This window comes from Zalophus californianus, chromosome 3, assembly GCF_009762305.2.
Source record: "Zalophus californianus isolate mZalCal1 chromosome 3, mZalCal1.pri.v2, whole genome shotgun sequence".
Taxonomy (NCBI): domain Eukaryota; kingdom Metazoa; phylum Chordata; class Mammalia; order Carnivora; family Otariidae; genus Zalophus; species Zalophus californianus.
In genome coordinates, this window is record NC_045597.1 from 34202043 (window position 1) to 34224079 (window position 22037).

General features: G+C 38.9%; 1 protein-coding gene across 2 annotated transcripts; it reads left to right on the top strand.

Annotated features, from left to right (window-relative positions):
• Nucleotides 1-4: 4 nt before the first annotated feature.
• MZT1 (mitotic spindle organizing protein 1) lies at nucleotides 5-19793 on the top strand. 2 transcript variants are annotated; one of them, XM_027588679.2, is made up of 4 exons: nucleotides 5-229; nucleotides 10089-10234; nucleotides 16609-16667; nucleotides 18068-19793. In XM_027588679.2, the coding sequence occupies exons 1-3, from the start codon at nucleotides 154-156 to the stop codon at nucleotides 16621-16623; spliced, it is 237 nt and encodes a 78-aa protein (XP_027444480.1). In that variant the 5' UTR covers nucleotides 5-153; the 3' UTR covers nucleotides 16624-16667; nucleotides 18068-19793. The 2 variants fall into 2 exon arrangements, with proteins under 2 accessions (XP_027444480.1, XP_027444479.1); XM_027588678.2 differs by lacking the exon at nucleotides 16609-16667 and having other exon boundaries at nucleotides 23-229.
• Nucleotides 19794-22037: the final 2244 nt, after the last annotated feature.

Consider the following 22037-nt stretch of genomic DNA (forward strand, 5'->3'; position numbering starts at 1 on the left):
AAATTTAAATCAACGCAGCCTCACGCTGGCGACGAGCGCGAGGGGCGGAGCCTGCCCGGCGTGAGCGGGGGACGCGTGGTGTGATTGCCCAGGAGAAAGGAAGGCGCTCCAGTTCCGGGTCAGGCCCTTCTCCCGCCTCCCTCGGCCTCCGTCATGGCGAGTAGCAGCGGTGCCGGGGCGGCGGCGGCAGCGGCGGCGAATCTGAACGCGGTGAGGGAGACCATGGACGGTGAGTGCCCGTTTGTTCCCCTTTACCGTGTAGCCAAGGCCCCCAGGCGACGGGTAAGCCAAGGAGGACTTTAGGTCCACTTCCTGCCCCAAAGGGCATCTTTGAGGGCCCTCCCAGGGGACCCGCCAGGGCCATAGTGCTGATGATCCCATCCTTTGAGAGTTGTCTTTTCGCTCTTGCGTAGTTTGTCGCGCGCTCGACGTTCCAGCCCCCACGTCAGTCCGGCGCGCGCCTCGTGCCTCCCGCGCCGGACCCGTGGGGCTCCCGCTCCCCGCGCGCCACGCCCCTCCGCTGCGGCTGGCGGCTGGCGTCCTTTCCTGTGGGGCCGGCTTCACGTGCCGCTGCCACCCCCCGCAATCCCTGCCGCGCCGCGTGCGGAGCGCCCTTTTCTCCTAGTCCTGAGCGGGAACAGTCTTCAAGACTGTAAGCCTCGTGCGGACAGCGAGCGGCCTTGTGTGTTTGGTCACCGCCCTGTCCTTTGGCTCTGGCCCTGGAGTAGGCGTTTTTCAAATAAGCGGCCAGTGAGCAGGTCGCCCCTGTCTTCAGAATTTCTCTACTTCATCTTGGAGCGGGCGACGCGGTTGTTCTGAGGCTGTAGGTGTATTTACCGGTTTTGTACCTCGGGGCCCGCGGGCGTCGAGCCTGCGCACACGTGCTAGAAGACGAAGTGTCTTGCAGTTATCCTCTCTCTCTTATGCCGGGTCTGCCACTTGATACTCCTGGGGGTGAGTTTAGACATCTTTGAGCCTGTGTCTTTTTCTATAAAATGAGGTCACTTCCTCCTAAGGTTCTTGTGAATATTTAAGATGAGGTAAAGGCATATCGAAGGTGAAGAATCAAAAGATAATTGTTACTACTTTTGTGTTATGTTGCATGTATGGCCCACTTGCAGACTCCTTTGTCTCCATTTTGTTCACATCCATTTGTATGTGTTTGATGGATGTTAAATATTGCTTTTTTTTTTTTTTGCATTTTCCAGGGGATATTGACATTAGTCTCCGTCTTTATTGAAACATAACTGCAATTCTCACTCGGTAGTGTCGGCCTCCCCACTGTGTCTCCCTGTCTACTTCACACAGTAGGCTCCACTTACTGATTCAGCCACTCCTTAAGGGACTTCTAATGAGACTTCTTGTTTTTTCTGCAAGGGTTGCTGCTTTCTTTTTCAAGACCTACTTATATTACTAGAACATTTGCATCTCATTTTTTATTTACCAAGTATCTATTTTGCTGTTTTTCTGAAAAATAGAATCTTATTCTTTAAAGATTTTATTTACTTACTTGAGAGGTGGGGGCGGGGGGAGGGGAGGAGAGGTGAGAAACAGAGGGAGAGGGACAGACAGACTCCAGGCTTAGGGGGCAGGGCTCCATCCCACCACCCTGAGATACGACCTGAGCTGAAATCAGGAGTTGGATGTTCAACCGACTGAGCCACCCAGGCGCCCCAGATTTTATTCTGAACACCATATTCAGCCTATTTTTCATTCCTTCTTAATGTACTACATTACAGGTTTCCCCCGTATCTGAAAGCAGAGCATTCCCATGAAACCTTTCCTAAAGCTGAAACGGTGTATAGTGAAGAAGCAGTTGATTTATATGGAAAATTTTTTTGAGTGTTCTCAGACCCAAAAAATAACCTTTCTTAGGCTTTTCTGATGCCTTAGGACCTGTCTTAACAGATGCATAAAATAAATAGAGATAAAGCACAAATGCTCCCAGACACAGTTCAAAGCTCTCGCAGCTTGATGGTGAGATGTTGAATGTAGTTCTTGGGGAAGGAGCTTGGCAGTGACACTCTAAATGCTGGGTTGCGTGCTGTAATGGCTTTCTGCAAACAAACACTGAACGCTATTTTCATTTTTGCCTTTTTTCATAAAAGCGAAAACTTGGACTTCTTTTGGTAAGCAAAAATAGCTACTAATGTAGGTCTTCTGTAACAGCAGAGTGGAGTAAGACAAACTTTCAAAAAGTGGGTGATGGTTGTATTGATTTACACCTTTGCTTGGAAGCCAGTGGGTTTTTTGTTGTTGTTGTGTTTTTTTTTTTGTTTTTTTTTTTTTAACAGAATGGAGAGTGTGAGGCCTCATTTCTGTCAGTTTATGTTAGCTGTGCTTAGGTTCCTTATTGATATGGCCATAGAATCCCATTTGGATGGAAACTCCCATTTTATCTCTGGTGGAACTCATGATTTACAAATAAGAACTGATTGTATTGGTTGCATCAAGATTTTTACTGAGAGAAGTGTGTGTAAAATGAAGATTATTGAGTGTAAGAACATGAAAAAGTGAAGAAATAACAGATTTTTTAAAAAATTGAATGAGAGGCTGTGTGACATAGAGAACACTGTTCCTCTACTGCACAAACCTCAAGATAGGAAGGCCCCAGGTTGGCAATGAATCACCGTTAGTTAAATGTGGCAGCTAGGGACTATCATGTCTGTTAGAATTCTGAACTTACAGAAAATCCCTATCATGCCATAATTGGAGTCCAAGACAGTCATATATAATGTGAAGTTGAATGTTGTCATTTTATTTTATTTCTTTTTTAAAGATTTTATTTATTAGCACATGTGCAGCCACACATTAGCGGGATGGTGCACAGAGGAGAGGCAGACTCCCTGCTGAGCGCGGAGCCCTTCTCTCGCTGGATCCCACAACCCTGAGATCATGACCTGAGCCTAAGTCAGACGCTTAACCAACTGAGCCATCCAGGTGCCTCATGTTATCATTTTATAGTCCCACGTTCCTCCACATTCATTCCCAGAAATAAAACTTTAGCTTGCCCAAGGGGCTGGACTGAACTACCCAAATAACATTATTATTATTTGAAACTTTGTTAATGTGGGGTTTCACTGTATTTAAATCTAGCCATGAGAATCAAAAGTTTGAGTCTGACTATGCACTTTCAAGATTATTTCCCCTCATCTTCTTACTACTTCCCTCCCATCAGTACTAGAATCAGCCCTCAGTAATTTAATCTTTTTTTTTTTTTAAGATTTTATTTCAGAGAGAGGAAGAGAGAGAGAGAGCAAGTGAGCACAAGCATAAATGGGGTGAGTGGCAGAGGGAGAATCAGACACACCGCTGAGCAGGGAGCCCGATGCCGGGCTTGATCCTAGGACCTTGGGATCATGACCCGAGCTGAAGGCAGACGCTTAACTGACTGAGCCACCCAGGTGCCCCAGTAACTTAATTTTTTAATGGATCTGAGTGATTTCAGGGTTGTAGAACTAGGCTATAAACATTTTTATTTTTGTTGTGAATTGAAAGCATTTTGATAATGATACTTCAAAAGCAGGTAGACTTTGTAATTTATCTTTGTGGCTCACGTTGAAAGGAACCTGACTCATCCTGGTCCTGATTTAGTATAAGCTCTTGTATCCCCTACTCTCATTTTTAGATCCTCAACATTCTCTTCCAGATTCCTTCTTTAAAATGTCAGTCTTTTCTATCTCTCTCTCTGTCCTCCAGTGTACTCACTTGCCTCTTTTGCTTTTCAAGGTTTTGAAATTTTAGATACTGTATTGATAGTTTCGTGCTTTATTTTCGTATATTTTAAAATTTTCCTTATGCCTCCAGTTACTACTAGTAATTATGTTCTTTATAATAGTGATAAAAATGAACCTCTTCCTTACCAGAGGGTTTCAGTGTAGTGCTACTTTATTATATATCAGGTAGTAGGCTAGAAGGAGGAGTTAAGAGAGTTCACAGTGTACAAAGTAGTGTCCGTGAAACAAATGTATGGTCCCTAGGCTATCATTCTAGTTACTCATTGGAGAAAGAGACTTAGGAATCATTCTTGCTTTCTTTTACCTCCCCTAACTTCTGTTCTTCACTAAGCCCTTTCAGTTCTTCCTTCGTCTCAGATTTAACTACTTGTCTTGATCTCTCCTGTCCGTGCCAAGATGGCAGTAACTTAACTGGACTCCCTGTCCGCGGGTGTTCTGTCTCTTTCCAAGATCCATTCCCTATTATGCAGCCAGAGTCTTTTAAAAATGAAAATTTGATTGTCATACTCCCATTTTTATGTTTTTTAATAGCTTCCCAAAGTTCTGAAATCTTCAAGAGAGCCTTAGTGGGTGTTCATGTCTGTCTTTTCTCATATTTTACACCTCTGCTCCCCCTGTAATTACATTGCCTTCACCTGAAGAACCTTTCAGATCTATGAAAGGTTCTTTACCAAGTTCTCTTTAGTGCAGGAACTTTTGCACAAGCTGTTTCTTTCACTCTCTCTTAGCACTTCTTCCTACCTCTGCATTAGTTAGGTTGATTTCTTTTCACCCTTGAAGTGTAAGCTTACTTGTCACTTCTTCACACAAGTCTTTCCTAAACACTATCTTTCACAACTATGTAAGATGCCCTTCTAATTTGTTTTGGAGGTATGCTTTTCTTGTCCCTCTTTCACTTTTAACTAGAATCAGTTATTACTTTAATATCAATGTCTCATAGATGTAATTCCATGAGGATTGGGACCATATCTGTCTTTTTCACGACTATATTTCCAGCAGTAGTGTAGTAGGCACAAAATACACCTAAGGACCAATTATACAGTAGGCACTACCGAAGTACTTATTATAGATGGGTTATGAAGTTAGGAGGTAAAGATCAACATACATTTTACAAGAAAGCTTAAAGGAAAGAAATATTAGTCCTGAGATGGACCTGAAAAAGAGCATGGAGTTACATGGAGAGAAGAGAAAAGGCAGAGGAGAAAAGCATGAACTAAGGCATGAAGTCAGGAATAAGCAGAGAATTAATAGATAGGGGTCTACCATGAAGAGAAAACTGGAGAGGAGAATTTTTAGCAACAGGTGATGGTGATGATGGTATTGTTGGAGAGTTGGAGTAGGGTCAGAGAGTACGTGTTTTCATTTGCTGCTGCATAACAAACCATCCCAAACTTACTGGCATAAAACAGCAGTTACTTGTCTTTCACAGTTCTGGGTGTTGGCCGGGCTTATCTGGGTAATTCTCATTGAGGGTCTCTAATGCATAGCAGTTAGTGCTGAATCTGGAGTCATCCCAAAGCTTCCTCACTCACACATCTTCTAGTTGACACTGCCTGTTAGCTAGGCCTGCAGCAGGGGCTATTGTCTGGAACATGTGGGTTTCTTCCCACTTGGTGGCTGGGTTGCAAGGGCGAGTGCCTCAAGAGAGAGCCAGGAGGAAGCTATATTACCTTTTTAAGTCTAGTGTCAGAAGTCATGCAGTGTCACTGTTGGGAGATGCAGCCTGTGAGCCCTGAGCATACCTGTACATTCTTGCTCAGTAGGCCAAGAAAGCAAGACCCTGACTGCTCTTTCTTCCTGCTGTTTCTCAGGGGTGTATTTACAATGAACAACATGAGGGATGAGGTAACATCTACTTCCAGATAATGAGCAAGTTTGCTAACTGCTACTATAAAAGTAGGGATTTCCCAAGCTCACTGTTCTTCAGCTATGAATATAGTCTGTCAATATAATGTATTCTCTCACTATGTCAAAGGGAAAAAGCTGCCTGGTTATTTCAGTGTTTGATGAAAAGGTATTTATAAGACACAGCACTTTTTCCCTAATTTTAAAGTCTTAGCAAAGGAAAACAGTACATTGTTAACACGCCAAGGATAGCTATATGAGATTACCGTCATCCTTAACGCTAGTGTTAAAAGCATTCCAAATAAAATTAGAAACACTCAATTTTTTTTTTAACCACTGATACGAAAGTTTAAGCAAATAATGCAGGATAAGAAAAGGAAAAGTCTGTTAGGAAGGACATGAAATTACTATTTGTAGGTAAAATGATTATCTAACTAGAAAACAAGAGAATTAACTGAAAAACTTCAGTAGAATTTGTTAAGGTGGCTGGCTACAAAATAAAAATAGGTAATATTCTAGAATATTTGCACTGATCACCTAGAATATACCAAAGCAAATTGAATGCAATTATGAAGACAAAACTAAAAATTAAAGAGATTGGTGATTCACTACCAAAATTGATGATGATGGAGCACTTGGCTAAAACTTTCTGCTCCAAGCATATAAAAATGACAGGAAATAATACTAAAATGCAATCATCAGCACAGCCATGTTCAGAAACAAGAAAGGAAAATCTGCTGGTTAGAAAGAGATTTTCCCCAAAGAGGAGCAGATGGGAACCACAGCAAGAGACTGGGAATGGAACCTGATGAAGCATGCTGCCCTGCCTGAGTGAAGCTGGGGGCCAGGAATGTGCCATCTGCCACGGCCAGGGATTGGGAAGTATCATCCATGTGTCCTCTGGCTCTGGAGCCACTCTGCTTCCACTAGGGCTGCTCCAAAAGGCCGAGGCCAGCGTGAGACTACCCATCCAAGGATGCTTCACCAGTTCAAGACATCAAGAAAAATCTCCTGTTGAAGATGAGCTTCCAATCAGAAATCACTAAGTACCCCGGGTAGATGAAAAACATAAACAACTCACATGAAAATTGAAAAAAGAGAAGATAGTAATAATAGCTCTTTTTTTGAGCACTAGATGCCAATGGACACAGCATTCTGAGTGTGTCTTGTAATTCTCACAATGATCCTGTAAAGTAAGTACCATTACCCCTATTTTGCAGAAAAGTTACCTTGCGGGACACCTGCATGGCTCAGTCGGTTAAGCGTCTGCCTTTGGCTCATGTCATGATCCCAGTGTCCTGGGATCGAGTCCCGCATTGGCTCCCTGCTCAGCCAGGAGCCTGCTTCTCCCTCTGCCTGCTGCTCTCTCTTTTTCTCCCTGACAATAAATAAAGTCTTAAAAAAAAAAAAGAAAGAAAGGTTACCTTGCCTACTAAGTAATGAAGGTAAAATTTGAACTCAGGTACTTTGGCTGTAGAGAGCAGACCCTTAACCGTTCTCCTTTGGTGCTTGCTTATACTTGAAGAAACAGGAAACGCAAATCTCAAAAATGGCCAAAGATAAGAATATAGCTTCAGATAGGTAAGGGCAGAAACAATAGCCACAAAATGAGTGGTTATAAAAAAACATTTTTTATAAAAAAACATTTAACTATGAAATAAGGACAAGCAATTAATGGGGGGGAATTTGAAATCTTAAAATAGAGTTATTGAAATAAATTCAGCGGATAACATGAACTGCAGCCTGCATACAACTGAAGAGCAATACTGGTATGTTGGCATATCAAAACTGAAGAAATGAAACAGAAAGGGCTGTCAGCTTCCAGCCAAGATGGAGTAACAAAAACTGGATTTACCCTCCTACCTGGAAGAAAAAAAAAAAAAAAACCCAGACAGAACAACGGACATTGGGTAGTAAAGGACAGTGATCCCAGAGACAGTAAATGAAGAGAGCCCAATAGTTGCCTGTTCTTGGTACCTTCAGAGAGTTCCCAGCCGCAATGCAACTGTGGGGTAGTATGGACCCCCTAAGTTAGCAAAAGGAGTTTAGAGTCCAGGGAGACCAAAGCAGGTAGAGTTTGCAGGACAGAATATGTGAGAGGAAAGAGTTTAGAGAGAATTCTGGAGACCGGTAGGAAGGTCCCCCTCAAGTATTCAGAGCATTGATTAGCACGTGTGTGAGGAAAGTACCCACAAAGCTAGGAAAGGCATTCAAAAGAACTAGAGGGAACAGTACACCGTGCTCACAGAAGGCTGAAAATAGGGCTTATATCTACCAGCCAGAATGGAAAACTTCATAATTCACGAGGCATTTAGTAGAGCACTCATGAGGGTCTTACCTCAGTGATGAGGAACAATTAGCCATACACCAAACAGGGCTCTGATCCTGACTATATAAATCTTAAAAGACTCAAAAGGATCAAACTTTTTAGATAACTGCATCTCATTGCAAAGCCCAAGAACATGTGTAAAAATATTTTTAAAAGTAACATGTATAGAAATATAAAAATAACAACCAACAAGGTAAAATTTACAATGTCCAGCATCTAATTAAAAGTTATTAAATACGCAAAGCTGAAAAATACAACCCAGGATGGAAAAATTCAGCCAGTTGAAATAGACCTGAAACTGACACAGATGTTTCAATTTGCAAACAAGGACATTAAAACTATATTCCATGTGTTCAAAAAGTTAAGTATAGGCACGAAAGACGTTTAAAAAAAAAAAAACCTTGAAATTCTAGAGATGAAAATGAATGTCTGGTACAAAAAGGTGTTTCGGGCCCATCTTATGAACATGATGAATACTGTTAGTTTTTTGAAGGAGTTAGACTTCATGTAACCCTCAATATTGTTAACTTGTCCATTCATCCCAAAATACTGTAGTTTTTATGCAATTCAAGTCAGAATCCAAACGGAATTTGTATTTGGAATTGATCAAGAGTTTTTTAGAGAGGGAAAGAGGCAGGGGGAGGGGCAGAAGGAGAAGGAGACAGAGAATCTTAAGGCTTCACGCCCAGCGAGGAAACACAGGGCTAGATCTCACAACCCTGAGATCATAACCCGACCTAAGTCAAGAGTCTGATGCATAACCAACTGAGCCACCCAGGTGCTCCTTGATCAAGATTTTTAAGTTCACTGGAAGAACGAAAGAGGTTATGAAAAGGAAAGATAACAAAATCTTCAACCTTCTGTATGTTGATAAGAGTTAGTAATTAAAATTGTGGTTCTGACATAAGATAAAGAGATGCAACAAATGGGTAAATGGGAATTTACTATGTGATAAAGGTGGCATCTTTTTTTTTTTTAAGATTTTACTTATTTATTTGAGAGAGGGAATAAGATAGAGCATGAGAGGGGGGAGGGTCAGAGGGAGAAGCAGACTCCCTGCTGAGCAGGGAGCCCGATGCAGAACTCGATCCCAGAACTCCAGGATCATGACCTGAGCCAAAGGCAGTCGCCCAACCAACTGAGCCACCCAGGTGCCCTAAAGGTGGCATCTTAATTGAGCAGTAGGAGAGATCACTCAATAAATAGTATTGAGGAAATGGGCTTATTTCAGGGAGGTAAAGTTAGATCCTATCTTCAACCCAAACTCCAGGGAGTTAAGTATTTAAATGTTTGTAGGCAGGCAGGAAATAAACTTTGAAGTGATGGAAGGGAATACTGGTGGGTGGTTATATAATCTTTGCATGGGGAATAACTAAGTAATGCCAAGGGAAAATAATACAGGAAGCCATAGATAACATGTTGACCATTGACTTTAACAAATTCTAAACATGCTCTGGGAAACAACCACCATAAAACAAAATTTAATGAAGCCAGTGTATTTATATTCTGTGCTTCTCTTTGCTAGTGTTTCTTATGTCAACTACTTTTATAAACTACAATAAAATGAAGTACTATATAAAAGTTAAAAAATGGGCTTTCATTTTTTTACTATTAGATGTTAATGGACATGATTACCCTGTCAAATTGTAGAAGTTTCTAAGTACTTTTAAAGCCTTAAATATGTATATTACTGAGCAGTTCCACTTTTAGGAATTTATCCTAATGAAATAAAATGAAGTTAGTATGTACAGATGCTTATCATAGGATTATTTCAGTGGGGAAAACATGAGACCCACTTAACTCTTAAAATAGTAGAGTAGTTAAGTAATGTATGGTGTTTTCATAAAATGGGATGTCATGAGACTAAATTACATTGTAAAAGCATACTAAAAATGGGGAAATGTTCTGAAAAATCCTGATTATGATGCATATATTTAAGATATTGAATGAGTGGTGGAATATAAATCAAAGTATAAAAAGCAGTTACGTGGAGGGAGGGTATAAGTGTATTTCTGGTTCTAGGCTAAGTAAGAACAAGACAGTATTGCATGACAATTTCAAAATCTAGGGATGCTGTGCTAGTTCTTTGGTACTGTGCATATTATATGAATTAAAAACAGTATTGGGTACACATTTTTTAATGTAATTGTTTCTGAAGTTTTCTCTGTCTTTTTCAGTTCTGCTGGAAATTTCAAGAATTTTGAATACTGGCTTAGATATGGAAACTCTGTCTATTTGTGTTCGGCTTTGTGAACAAGGAATTAACCCAGAAGCTTTATCGTCCGTTATTAAGGAACTTCGCAAGGCCACTGAAGCACTAAAGGTTAGTGGTCTGTATGTTCATTCTAAAGAAAGATGCTTTTGTTTAGAAAATGGTTAATGACTTTATGTGAAAGATCCTACTTAAATATGATTAAACTAGCTTTTGTCACCATCAGAAATTCTGAAAACCGGGATCTCAGTAGCATATGTTCAGTTACAAAATTGCTACTATCATGGACCACATTTTCTCTTCTCAGTAGTCTCCAGCTGTGTTTAGAATTTTCCTTGTGTTGTGAGTAAAATTGTGTCTGTGCCCAAAAAGGTAAGTTCAAGGCCAATACCTGGGAATGTGACCTTATTTGGAAATTGTGTATCCGTAAGTATAATCAGGTTGAGATAAGATCATAATGGATTAATGACTGATGTCCTTATAAGACAAGGGAAATTTGGACAGAGCAACACCAAGAGAACACCATGTGGAGACACAGACACTGCCTTGTGACAGTGGAGGCAGAGAGTGCAGTGGTGGCCTAGGATTGTTGGCAGCCATCAGAAACTATGGAGAGGCAAGGATCTTCTGCTAGAGCCTTCTGACTTCTTGGTTTTGGTCTTCAAGCCTTTAGAACTATGAGAAAATAAATTTCTGTTGTTTCAAGCCACCCAGTTTATGGTACCTGGTAATGGCAGCCGTAGAAAGCTAATACAGATTTCACTATTAGAAAGTGGGGTGCTGTTGTAACAAAGACCTACAAGTCATGAAGTGGCTTTGGAATTGGGTGATGGGTAGAAGTTGGAAAATTTTACACACTTAATAGGGCCCAGATTTCCTTGAAGAAAGTGTTGGTAGAACTATAGACATTGAAGGCAATTCTGGTAAGGGCTCAGAAAGGAGAGGAGAGCAGTAGAGAAAGCTTTAATTGTCCTAGAGAATACATATGTCATGATGAGCAGAATGTTGCTGGAAATAATGGACTTTAAAGGGGCTTCTGGTGAGATCTCATAAGGAACATATTATTGAACACTGGAGGGAAGGTTGTCCTTGCTACAAAGTGACAGCACCTGGCTGAATTATGTTTTATTATTGGAAGAAAAATAAAACTTGTAAGTGATGAACTTGGATATTTAGCTGAGGAAATTTCCTAGCAAAGTGTGGAAAGTGCAGGAGCAAGATTTCTGCTTGCTACTCATAATAAAATGTAAGAGGAATGAGAAATCAAGGAACTGGTAAGCGAAAAGGAGCCAGCACTTGATTTAGAAAACTCTGAGCCTTACCCAGACAGCATGCTCTGGAGAGGAAGCCCAGAGTGTGGCTCTGGTGAGGAGATTGGGTGTATGATTCATAAATGTAGTCCACCATCTCGGACTTGACTGCAGAGGACCCAGACAAAATAAAGGAAGGCTGGGATTCTGTACTTCCGGATTCTGCAGGAAGGAAACTGGCCACTAGGCCTCCCTGGCTGCGGTCATGTGTTTCTCCTTCAAGAGAAGGGAAGAATGACAAACAGCAGCTCTGAGAGGAAGGGATTGCCGAGGCCAGTTGGCTGCACTGCCACTATGGGCCCAAGGGCCACCTTTTTTCAAATACAAACTCGCCACTTTTAGTTGCTCACATTGGGAACAGGAAAGGTATATTCCCTTTCTGACTTCTGTAGTGGTTTAAAATCTTGGGTGATTTTATTTCCATGTTTATATAACAGTAACTCACCACAGATACCGATATTCAAGTTAGTCCCTCTGAAAACTTGTCCAAGAACAAAGTGACTTTTCTCTAGCTTTTTTCTTTCTTTGAGAAAACAAAACTATATAATACATGTAATTTACCCATCTCAAATTTAGTCAGTCTCTAGTAAATTCCAGTGATTTGGGTTGTTTCTGAGATTTTTTAAAACTTTAAACACAAAAAGGTAAACAGAAGATATTTCCAGAGCAAAAATTTATCATAAAGAGAATATCTGTACAATTCTCATTGCTTGAGCCCTACGAGTTCCCTTGAGCTCCCCTATCACTAACCGCTCCTGCTCCCCCTTCCAGTAACTACTGTCCTGATTTTTATGGTAGAAGCTTTCTTATTTTTAACAGTTTTACTGACTAAACATGGGTCTTCAAACACTGCAGTTTAATTTTGTAAAATTTTTGAATGTGATATAAACTGGAATCTTACAGCAGTCTTTACTAGGTTCTTCATGTTAACATTATGTTTGAGAGGGTGTTTTTTGTTTTTTTGAGTATAGTTGACACACGAGTGTTATATCAGTTTCAGGTGTACAACTTAGTGACTTGACAGGTTTATACTTTTTTTTTTTAAGATTTTTTATTTATTTATTTGACAGCGAGAGAGACAGAGAGGGAACACAAGCAGGGGGAGTGGGAGAAGCAGGCTCTCGGCCGAGCAGGGAGCCCGATGCGGAGCTCGATCCCAGGACCCCCGGATCATGACCTGAGCTGAAGGCAGACGCCCAACGACTGAGCCACCCAGGCGCCCCGTTTTTAAGATTTTTATTTATTTATTAGAGAGAGCCAGCGAGAGGAGGGGTAGAGGGAAAAGCAGGCTCCCCACTGAGCAGGGAGCCTGACACAGGGCTCAATCCCAGGACCCTGAGATCATGACCTGAGCTGAAGGCAGACGCTTAACTGACTGAGCCACCAGCTGCCCCAACAGATTTGCTGCCGTCTGTCCCATGACATCACTATTAAAATATTACTGACTGTTGCTTATGCTGTGACTTTTATTCCAGTTACAGAATGAATAAGTCACAGCCTAAGGAAGGAAGCCTATCTCTCCCTCTCCCCTTTACCCATTTTGTCCATCCCCCTCTCTGCAAATCATCAGTTTTTTTCTCTTTTTATAGGTCTGATTCTGCTTTTTGTTTATTCATTTTTTATTTTTAGATTCCATTTAGGAGCAGAATTGTGAGGTTCGTTTGTTTGTTTGTTTGAGTTTATTTGAGGGGCGCCTGGGTGGCTCAGTCGTTAAGCGTCTGCCTTCGGCTCAGGTCATGATCCCAGGGTCCTGGAATCGAGCCCCGCATCAGGCTCCCTGCTCAGCAGGAAGCCTGCTTCGCCTTCTTCCACTCCCCCTGCTTGTGTTCCTGCTCTCGCTATCTCTCTCTCTGCTGTCAAATAAATAAAATATTTAAAAAAAAAAAAAAGACTTTATTTGAGTGAGAGTAAGAGTGCCTGCAACTGCATGCAGGAGCAGGAGGAGGGACAGAGGAAGAGGGAGAAAGAGAATGTCAAGCAGATTCTACATGCAGAACCCAGGCACCCCGGAGGTTCATTTATGTTGTGTGTAGCTGTAATACAGTCCTATTCACTGAAATAATCATGCTTTGTTGCACAGATAGACTACTATTCAGTTATTCTTTCTACTGTGAATGGATATTTGATTGCTTCCAGCGTGGGGCTATTAGGAGTATGCTGCTATGAGCCTAGTTGTGCATGTCTCATGATGCATATGTGCATGCATTTCTTTTGGGTGGTGTATATCTACAAGTCACGTTGCTTGGTTTTTAGGATATGTTTATCTTCAACTTGAATAGATAATGCCAAACTTTTCTAAAGTAGTTGTGTTTCTGTTTCCATGAGCAGCATACGAGTTTCCCTTCCTTGCTCCACATATATGCCAATACTTATTGTGTTTTTAATTTTAGTCATTTTGGTGGGTGTGTATGGGTTTCTTATGTGGTTTTATTTGCATTTCTCCTAGAACCAATGAGGTTGAATGTGTTTTTACATGTTTTTTTGGCCATTTCCTTTTCAAGTAGTTTGCCCATTTTTTTTTTCTGGGGTGTCTTTTTCCTTTTGTATTGGTAGTCTTAAATAAATATTCTGAATGTGAACCCTTTGTTAAATGTGCATGTAAGTTACTAATTTCTTTTAGTCAGATGTTTAAATCTTTAAAAAAACTATTCAGACTTTCTTTTTAAACTCACAACTGTGCTTTCATATGACAGAAAGAAAAATAACAAAATAATACCGTAAGAATAACTAATGTTTATGAGTACTTTGAGTCACAGCAGTCATGTGTACTGGTACTGCTGTTAGTAGTTTACTGCTAAGGAAACTGAAGCTTATGGTGGCCAGCTTCTCCCAAGGACTTATTGAGAAGTAGTTGAGCTGAGATTTGAACTTGGACTCTGACTTCAGAGTTGTTACCTACTAAGTTTTCAACTACAATAAGTTCTAAAAAATATCTGAGCCTGCTTTTTGAGAAAGGGTGAAATGTGATTAGAAGTGAGTTAATGGACTGTAGCATGGGAACATTCCCTGGTTTAGTATTCTCTCATAACCCTGCTGTTAAAAATAAAATGCAGTATCATAGTCTTTGATCAGTAAATTTCTGAAATTCTAGTGGAAGAGAATTTATTTAATAAACATCATCCACAACTGTGTGAATTTTTGTTGTTTATGTTGGAATTTGACACAGAATAGGGAGGCGAAAGAGCATGAAGGTTTCATACTGTAATGCAGTTTGAGTGCCATAAAGGAACCAGAGACAAATAACCTAGTCCACGGGGTACAAGAGGAACTGACAAGTGTTTGGCATAGCACTTTCTTAGGCAAAATAAACCCAAGGTATTAGGATAGAATTGCTTTTTTAGCTTTGACCATGCTGGTTATTCCATAGTGAGAATAGTGGACCATAGTGAGATATAAGAGGCAAAATCCATATTTAAGATAAACAAAATCAGAAAGCATTGCCCTTTGAATGGAAGATCAGACACACACACACACACACAGCCTCTTAAAACATATTTCTCCATAAACAATAACCAGTATGCCAGTTTCTCATTAAAACTAGGCGGAGAGGAGAATCCTGAAAAGTGTCTAGCAAAGAAGAAAAATGTTAATTAGAACTTTTTTCTTTAAAGGAATTTTTGAAATCTGTATGTAATTTTTATTAAGAAATGCTCATAATTTTAAAATATTTAAATATCAAAATACAAAGAAGGAAACAAATCATTCAGAACCACCCAAGAGGTAATCAGCAATATTTGGTGAACACCATTCTAGATAGTAGCATGCCACTTTAAAAATAAAAATATTACATTTAACTTTATGGATTAAAGAACAACCTTTCACAGGTTGCTTCTCTTTAGATTATAAAGTCTACTTACTCTCTTACCTGCTGCTGTTGGGTTGGGATTGGGAGCTGGTTAGCTCTGAGCTGCACTGTGAGCCATACCTGGTTGCCATGCTTTACAGACTTTTAAAGCATATGGTGGTTTTCTCCTTTTTGGGTGGTTGCTGCTACTTAATTTCTTTCTTATTTTTTGTCTGTTTCTTTCAGAACTAATAATAGAGTAAGGAAAACCTGTTCCTGTTATGTTTTACTGCCTTTACCTAGAGATCCTAGTGATTAGAATTTCCTTCTATGATACTTACCTCTATTTTAGAATGTGTAAAATATAAATCAAAGACATCCTGAAATGTTGCAAGGAGCTGTTGGTCTACAAACATCCAGTTTTTCCTTTTGTTCTTTAGTTAACTATGTAGACAATTGCAACAATTTTTCATTAATTGTTTTTACTTTCTCACAGATTCGTATATTTAAATCATTTACAGTAAAAGTAGTTGGTTGTGTGTCACACAGGTCAGTTTCTTCGCATCAGTAGATGTGTCACGTTTTTTTATCTCCCACAGCATAAGTAGGACTGTTAATTAAGGCACGGTTTTTAAAAAGTTTTGTGTTTTTTTTTTCAGTTTCCATACCTTTTAATGAATGCATTTACAAGTAAAATAGACTTTATTTTTATGAGTGATTCTACCAAGCACTGAACTTTAGTATTGCCTCTTCAGGGCTAATTATAAGCAATCATTTACATATTGTGATTTCAGAAATTCTGGGCAAAGCTACTTCCTGTATCTTCTACTTTAGTACCAAGGTGCCTCGAATTGGATTATTATTGATGCACTTTGCACTAATAAGCCTTGCCCTTTCTCTTGCAGCTGTCCTGTATGATCACTAATACCTTGGGAGTGATGTGTCTCCTCACTGTAGGAAGGTTTTGTATGGCATGAGGACATTGGAGCTGTAGAAATAAAGGATTCAATAAGTCTTATTTCCCCACCCATCCTCCTGAAGGAGGAAATAAACTTACACCAAAGTGTGGAAGACAAGGCTGCTAAAGTTGGTTTTTCCCAGGGCCAATGCTTATGAAATTTTGGAGTCTTCTAATGGCAGTCTGGTAACTGGAGCTCTTTAGGATGCCATTGCTGTCCTTTCAAACAGAGTAGTACTATATTCATATAACAGGAATGCTATACAAGATTGTTGGCTTGCTTAATTTAGGTGAAAAAACTTGTTCCATTGTCTTTTTCTTGGAAGAGAACCTCAAAAATTAGTATAAAAATGGAATGGGACTAGACAAATTGCATTACAGTTAAGGTACTTTAATTTTTTACAAATTCTAAAATTGTTTATATTATTTCAAGTGTTCCTTGAAGTAAATGATGCTGAGAATGGGGTTAGGAAGAAGACAGAGTGCCTAAAGGTATGCACCTAAAGCTAATGTAAGAACCTTTAAGGGTAGAAATAAATAAGAAATCTTTTATTTTTTATTTTATTTTTTTTTTTTTTAAAGATTTTTATTTATTTATTTGAGAGAGACTGAGAGAGAGCACGAGAGGGAAGAGGGTCAGAGGGAGAAGCAGACTCCCTGCTGAGCAGGGAGCCCGATGTGGGACTCGATCCCGGGACTCCAGGATCATGACCTGAGCCGAAGGCAGTCGCTTAACCAACTGAGCCACCCAGGCGCCCATAAGAAATCTTTTAGAACAAGGGAGATTTTTTTCAAACTAGTTTCTAATCCTTGTGAATAATAAACTCAAAGAAATGAAAGGCTAATTAGAATAGCCAGCTATATGGACAAACAAGGTAGGTTCTGCTGATTGCAAAGAGAATGTTTCAGATTGAGTTAACTACAATTTTCCCAGCATGTTAAGGGATTTTCGTGAAAGGCCTCTGAACTTAGACTAAACTTAAAAGCAGGTTTTAGTTAAGAAGTTGAAACGTAAATGATTTAAAAGTTTACTGTGTGTTTCTAAAATTAAACTTAGTTAAAATCATCATATTCATATTTGGCATTAAGAAATTATTTAAATCCTTATCTTTTAGAAATATGTTATCAAGGGGCACCTGGGTGGCCCAGTCAGTTAAGCATCTGACTCTTGATTTCAGCTCAGGTCATGATCTCAGTGTTGTGAGGTCAAGCCTCCATCTGGCTCTGCACTAAGCTAACTAAGCTAAGCAAGGAGCCTGATTCTCTCCCTCTGCCCCTCCCTGAGCGCATGTGTGCACACTCACCCTCTTTCTCTCTAAAATAAATAAATAAATCTTTAAAAAGGAAAAAGAAATGTCTCAAAATCATTTACTGATGACTTATATGATGCATGGAAATTTCTGCAGAATAATCAGGGAAAGTATAATAGTTGGTGGTATAGGTGAGGCAGGATTAGCCATGTGTTCATTATTCCCTTTTGCCCTTTTTTTCCTCTGCTTTCTAACAGAAAGGTCTTTTTCATTCATAATCCCCTTTTCATACTATAATGAAACATGCAGAAACAGACAAACCAATAAAGACTGGATAAGGTGGGTACAGTATGTGGATAAGGTCTGTTGGGTCAGTTTTTCAAGTAGCAGTATATTTTTACCTTAACTGTATTATTTAAGATGATTTAACAATTTTCCACTGTTAGCCTAGCGGTCAGTTCAAGAAATAGTCCTAATGTACTGCAAAAAGTAAAAACCCCACTGCATTATCCTGATAAAAGTGGTTCAGGATATGTGGAGGAGGAATTGTTTGTTAATGACAATGCAGTATTGACAAATATATCTCTATGGTGTCTCTTTTTTTGTGGTTTTATTATAATGAAACTTACTTTCTTGTTCTAGGCTGCTGAAAATACGACAAGCTGACTTTCTGGAGAAATTCTGATGAGATATGTCAAGCTCTTCAAGAGGATTTGAAGATTGCTATGTAGTCAAGAATGTATAATGAAATTACTGCATGCAGCAGTGTAGAAACATTTTCCCTTTTAAAAGAATTATAAAACCATAGCTTTATAAATCAGTGGAAAATGGCTTACAGAGAGAACTATCAGATGTGTTTACATCACATCTTTTTTTTAACAGCTCTAATGCATTGGCATTGCTGTGTTCATATTTATGTATTCCTTATTTATAGCTGATAGCTTTAATTTTCTAAGCAGTCTGTCTATCAGATGTGCACATCTGCTGTGCCTGGTTGAAGTATAGTGGAACCCATCAGAAGTAATGTAGTAGTTATGACTTGTTGACATTTCCATTATAAAATTTAATTTTGAATTGTTTATGCAAAATAACCGTGAATTTGTGTTGTATTGGGCTAAAAGTTGACAGAATTTCAGCCACCATTTGTGAATTTTGATTTAGAATTACAACATAGAATCTTTTTTATAAGAGCACAGAAACCATTTGTTTTAACCTGCTCTTCTTTAACAAAGAGTATTTAGTTTTTTAAACATGAAAGTTTTTCTGGCAGTTAACAGTATGAACCAGATCATTTTTGTATTGATCGAAAAATAAAACTTAGAAACTTAGATTTTAAAAGTAATGATAGTGCTAAGTATTGTCATTTGAGTCATTTAAATTTAATGAAACTATTGACAATATTTTTCTAAGTTTTATACTCTATAAATGGCCTAAAAAATAGTGCATAATGAAATACTTCCAACATGCAAAATGCTTTAATTTTATTATGTAAAAATAGTTTGGTTACCTAATAAATCTCTAAATAGGAAGTATCTGTCAACAAATACGGTGTTTTCTGAAGGACTAAAGATTTCCAGTCATTAAACAAAAACTAAATAATCAAGTGTTCTGTATCAGGAATTATAAGTATTCCTTTCCAAGGTCACTTTGTGTGTCATTATTTTTTCCCTGAAAGTTTTAACTAATCAAAGTGATGGTTCAAACTAAATTTTAGAAAACGTAGGATAGTGTTAATTCCGTTCCTGTAGCAAAATCTGAATGGAATATTTTTCCCAAGAGTGATAGGATTTTAATATGATTTTATTAGCTTCCATTTAAATGATAATACAAGTATTTACTCTTTAGCAGCATTTTTGTTCTTCAAAGTAAGGCTTAGTAATTAAGTGACAACCTTCTGTGTAAAATCTAGTCTTGATTATTTTGACTTCGTAAGCACCTAGCATCTTTACCAAGGACACTGGAAGGTGTATTATTGGCAGACTCGGTTGGGAGACAATAACGACTTGTGATAAGTCATTTATTTGATAGTAATCACTGCAAGTCCTGCATGTTGTTACCCATAAAATCATAAAGACAACATTTTTGTCAAGCTCCAAAGTTGGTATATACTCTTAGGCCACAAGAGTTAATAGTTTTATTTATGATTTTATAGATTAAGTTATTTATGTTTGATACAAAGCAGGAAAATATATTGAGAAGGCGTTATGTTTAACGCCTTAAAGAGAACTTCTTTAAGTGTTAAATTTAAATGTAAACATATTTTTAATGCATACTTCAGTACTGTTTAACAAAATCAAAACAAACTGTAGTGATACAATTGGCTGTGTTATGCATGTTGTCAGTGACAAAAAATAAAACCATTTTGGTGGTATTGGCATGTACTTTTGATTTAATATATGCTTTGTGAACACAACTTGTGTTTCTGCAGGTATGTAGAATGAAGGTATTTAAAGGCTATATAATTTACAATGTAAAATTAGGCTTAGGTGTAAAATGTGATAGTTTTCTCCTGATAGTGAAAGGAGATAGCTGTATTAACGTTGCCCCAGGCTTGAAAACAAAGTTGGCATTTCAAATATGTGTGAGATTTTATTTTTCTTTACTTCAAGTAAGAGATTCTTTACATAGTGGGAGATTACAAAACTTCATACATGTTTCAAGCATATTTAAACGTTTTCTAATAACTGAATCAAATATTGGTTTTTAAACATATTTAAATTAATTGTACTTAAAAATTCAATTCCTCACACTAGCCACATTTTTTATTGTAAAATAGACACAACATAAAATTTACCATTTTAACCGTTTTTAAGTCGTACAGATCAGTAACAATAAGAACATTCACACTGTTGTGCTGCCATCACTACTATCTAGAACTTTTTCATCATCCAATAAACAGTGACTCCCCACTCTCTTCCTTCAGCCCATTTTTCTAGGTAAACATTTTTCTCCTTTGTTTCTATGAATTTTACTGTTCTAGGTAACTCATATAAGTAGAATCATACAGTATTTGTCCTTTAGTGCCTTTTTTCACTTAACATGTCTTCAGGATTCATCCATATTATAACATGTATCAGAATTTCATTCCTTTTTAGAGCTGAATAATACTCCATAGCATGTATTTACCACATTGATCCATTCACCCAATGAATATTTGGGGTCTTTTGGCTATTGTGAATAATGCTGCTTTTAATATTGGTATATAAATATCCGTTCAAGTGCCTGCTTTTGATACCTTTTGGTATGTTCCCAGAAGTGGAATTGCAGTTCGCCTGGTCTCACCAGAGAAAAACACAGGAGACCACACTGCTGAGTAGCTGGGCTCTGGTTCTGGCTCAACAATTTGGGGCAAGTTACTACTGAGATCCAGTGTCCTTCTCTGGAAGTTGGGGAAATTCATCCCTACTAAACAGACTGTGTGTGGAAAATACTTTGTCCAAGACCTGAAACACAATAAATGCTTATTTTTGCACACACATGCCATTGGGTCAAGAGTGAAGGGCTATTTAAGAATTATGCATAAAACTAGGATAGAGCAAACTAGGTGCCCATGAACAAATGTCTGATTTCCAGGCAAACTTTGCATGTGGACTCTTTTACCTCATGTGATCTATAGGAGTTTCATTCATATACTGACGAAGCTAATTTAACACCTTTCCCAAAGATAGAGCCAAAATCTTTTAAGACATCGTAAATGATAGTTTGGCTTTTTTTTTTTTTTTTTAAGATTTTATTTATTTGAGAGAGTGAGACAGCAGAGAGAGAGCACAGATGGTGGGGAGGGGTAGAGGGAGAAACAGACTTCCCACTGAGCAAGGAGCCCCGATGCGGGGCTCGATCCCAGGACCCTGGGATCATGACCTGAGCCAAAGGTAGACGCTTAGCCAGCTGAGCCACCCAGGCGTCCGGTTTGGCTCTCTTTTGTTAGGAAACTGTTAAGGGGCTGATTCTCTTTTCCCAAAATCCGTATGTTGAAGCCCTAACTCCAGTACTTTGGAATGTGAGTATATTTGGAGAGCCTTTAAAAAGGTGATTAAATTAAAATGAGTCCTTTAGGGTGAGTCCTAATCCAAACTGACTGCTATCCATATAAGAGGAAATTAGGACACGCAGACCTGAAGGATGCACAAGCATGGAGGAAAGACTGAAGGAGCCCAGGGCAGCCGTCTGCAAGCCAAGGAGAGAGGGCTCAGAAGAAAACCTCAAAAAACATTGATCTTGGACTTCTGACCTCCAGAAACGTGAAAAAATAAAGCTGTTGATTTGATTAAGCCAACCAGTCTGTGGTTCTTCGTTATAGCAGCAATAGCAAACTAATATATAAGAATAAATATAAAGTTCTTATAGACAAAACATTATAGTTAACACTTGGCTTAGTAACCCCTGTAGACTATGTAATTTGGGAAGATGAAATAGGCTGGAAGTTTTGTTTTTAAAGAACTTGATGGGCTGCCTTAACTCCTCATTGGTAAAGAGGTTCTGTGTTCAGTCCCACTCAGAACTGAGCTGAGAATAACCCACCCAGGGATCAGGCATTTAACTTGGGAAGCCAGAAATCTGAAAGAATAAGGATTTTGGTTGGTGATCCTTCTGAAATAATGTATTTCTCATT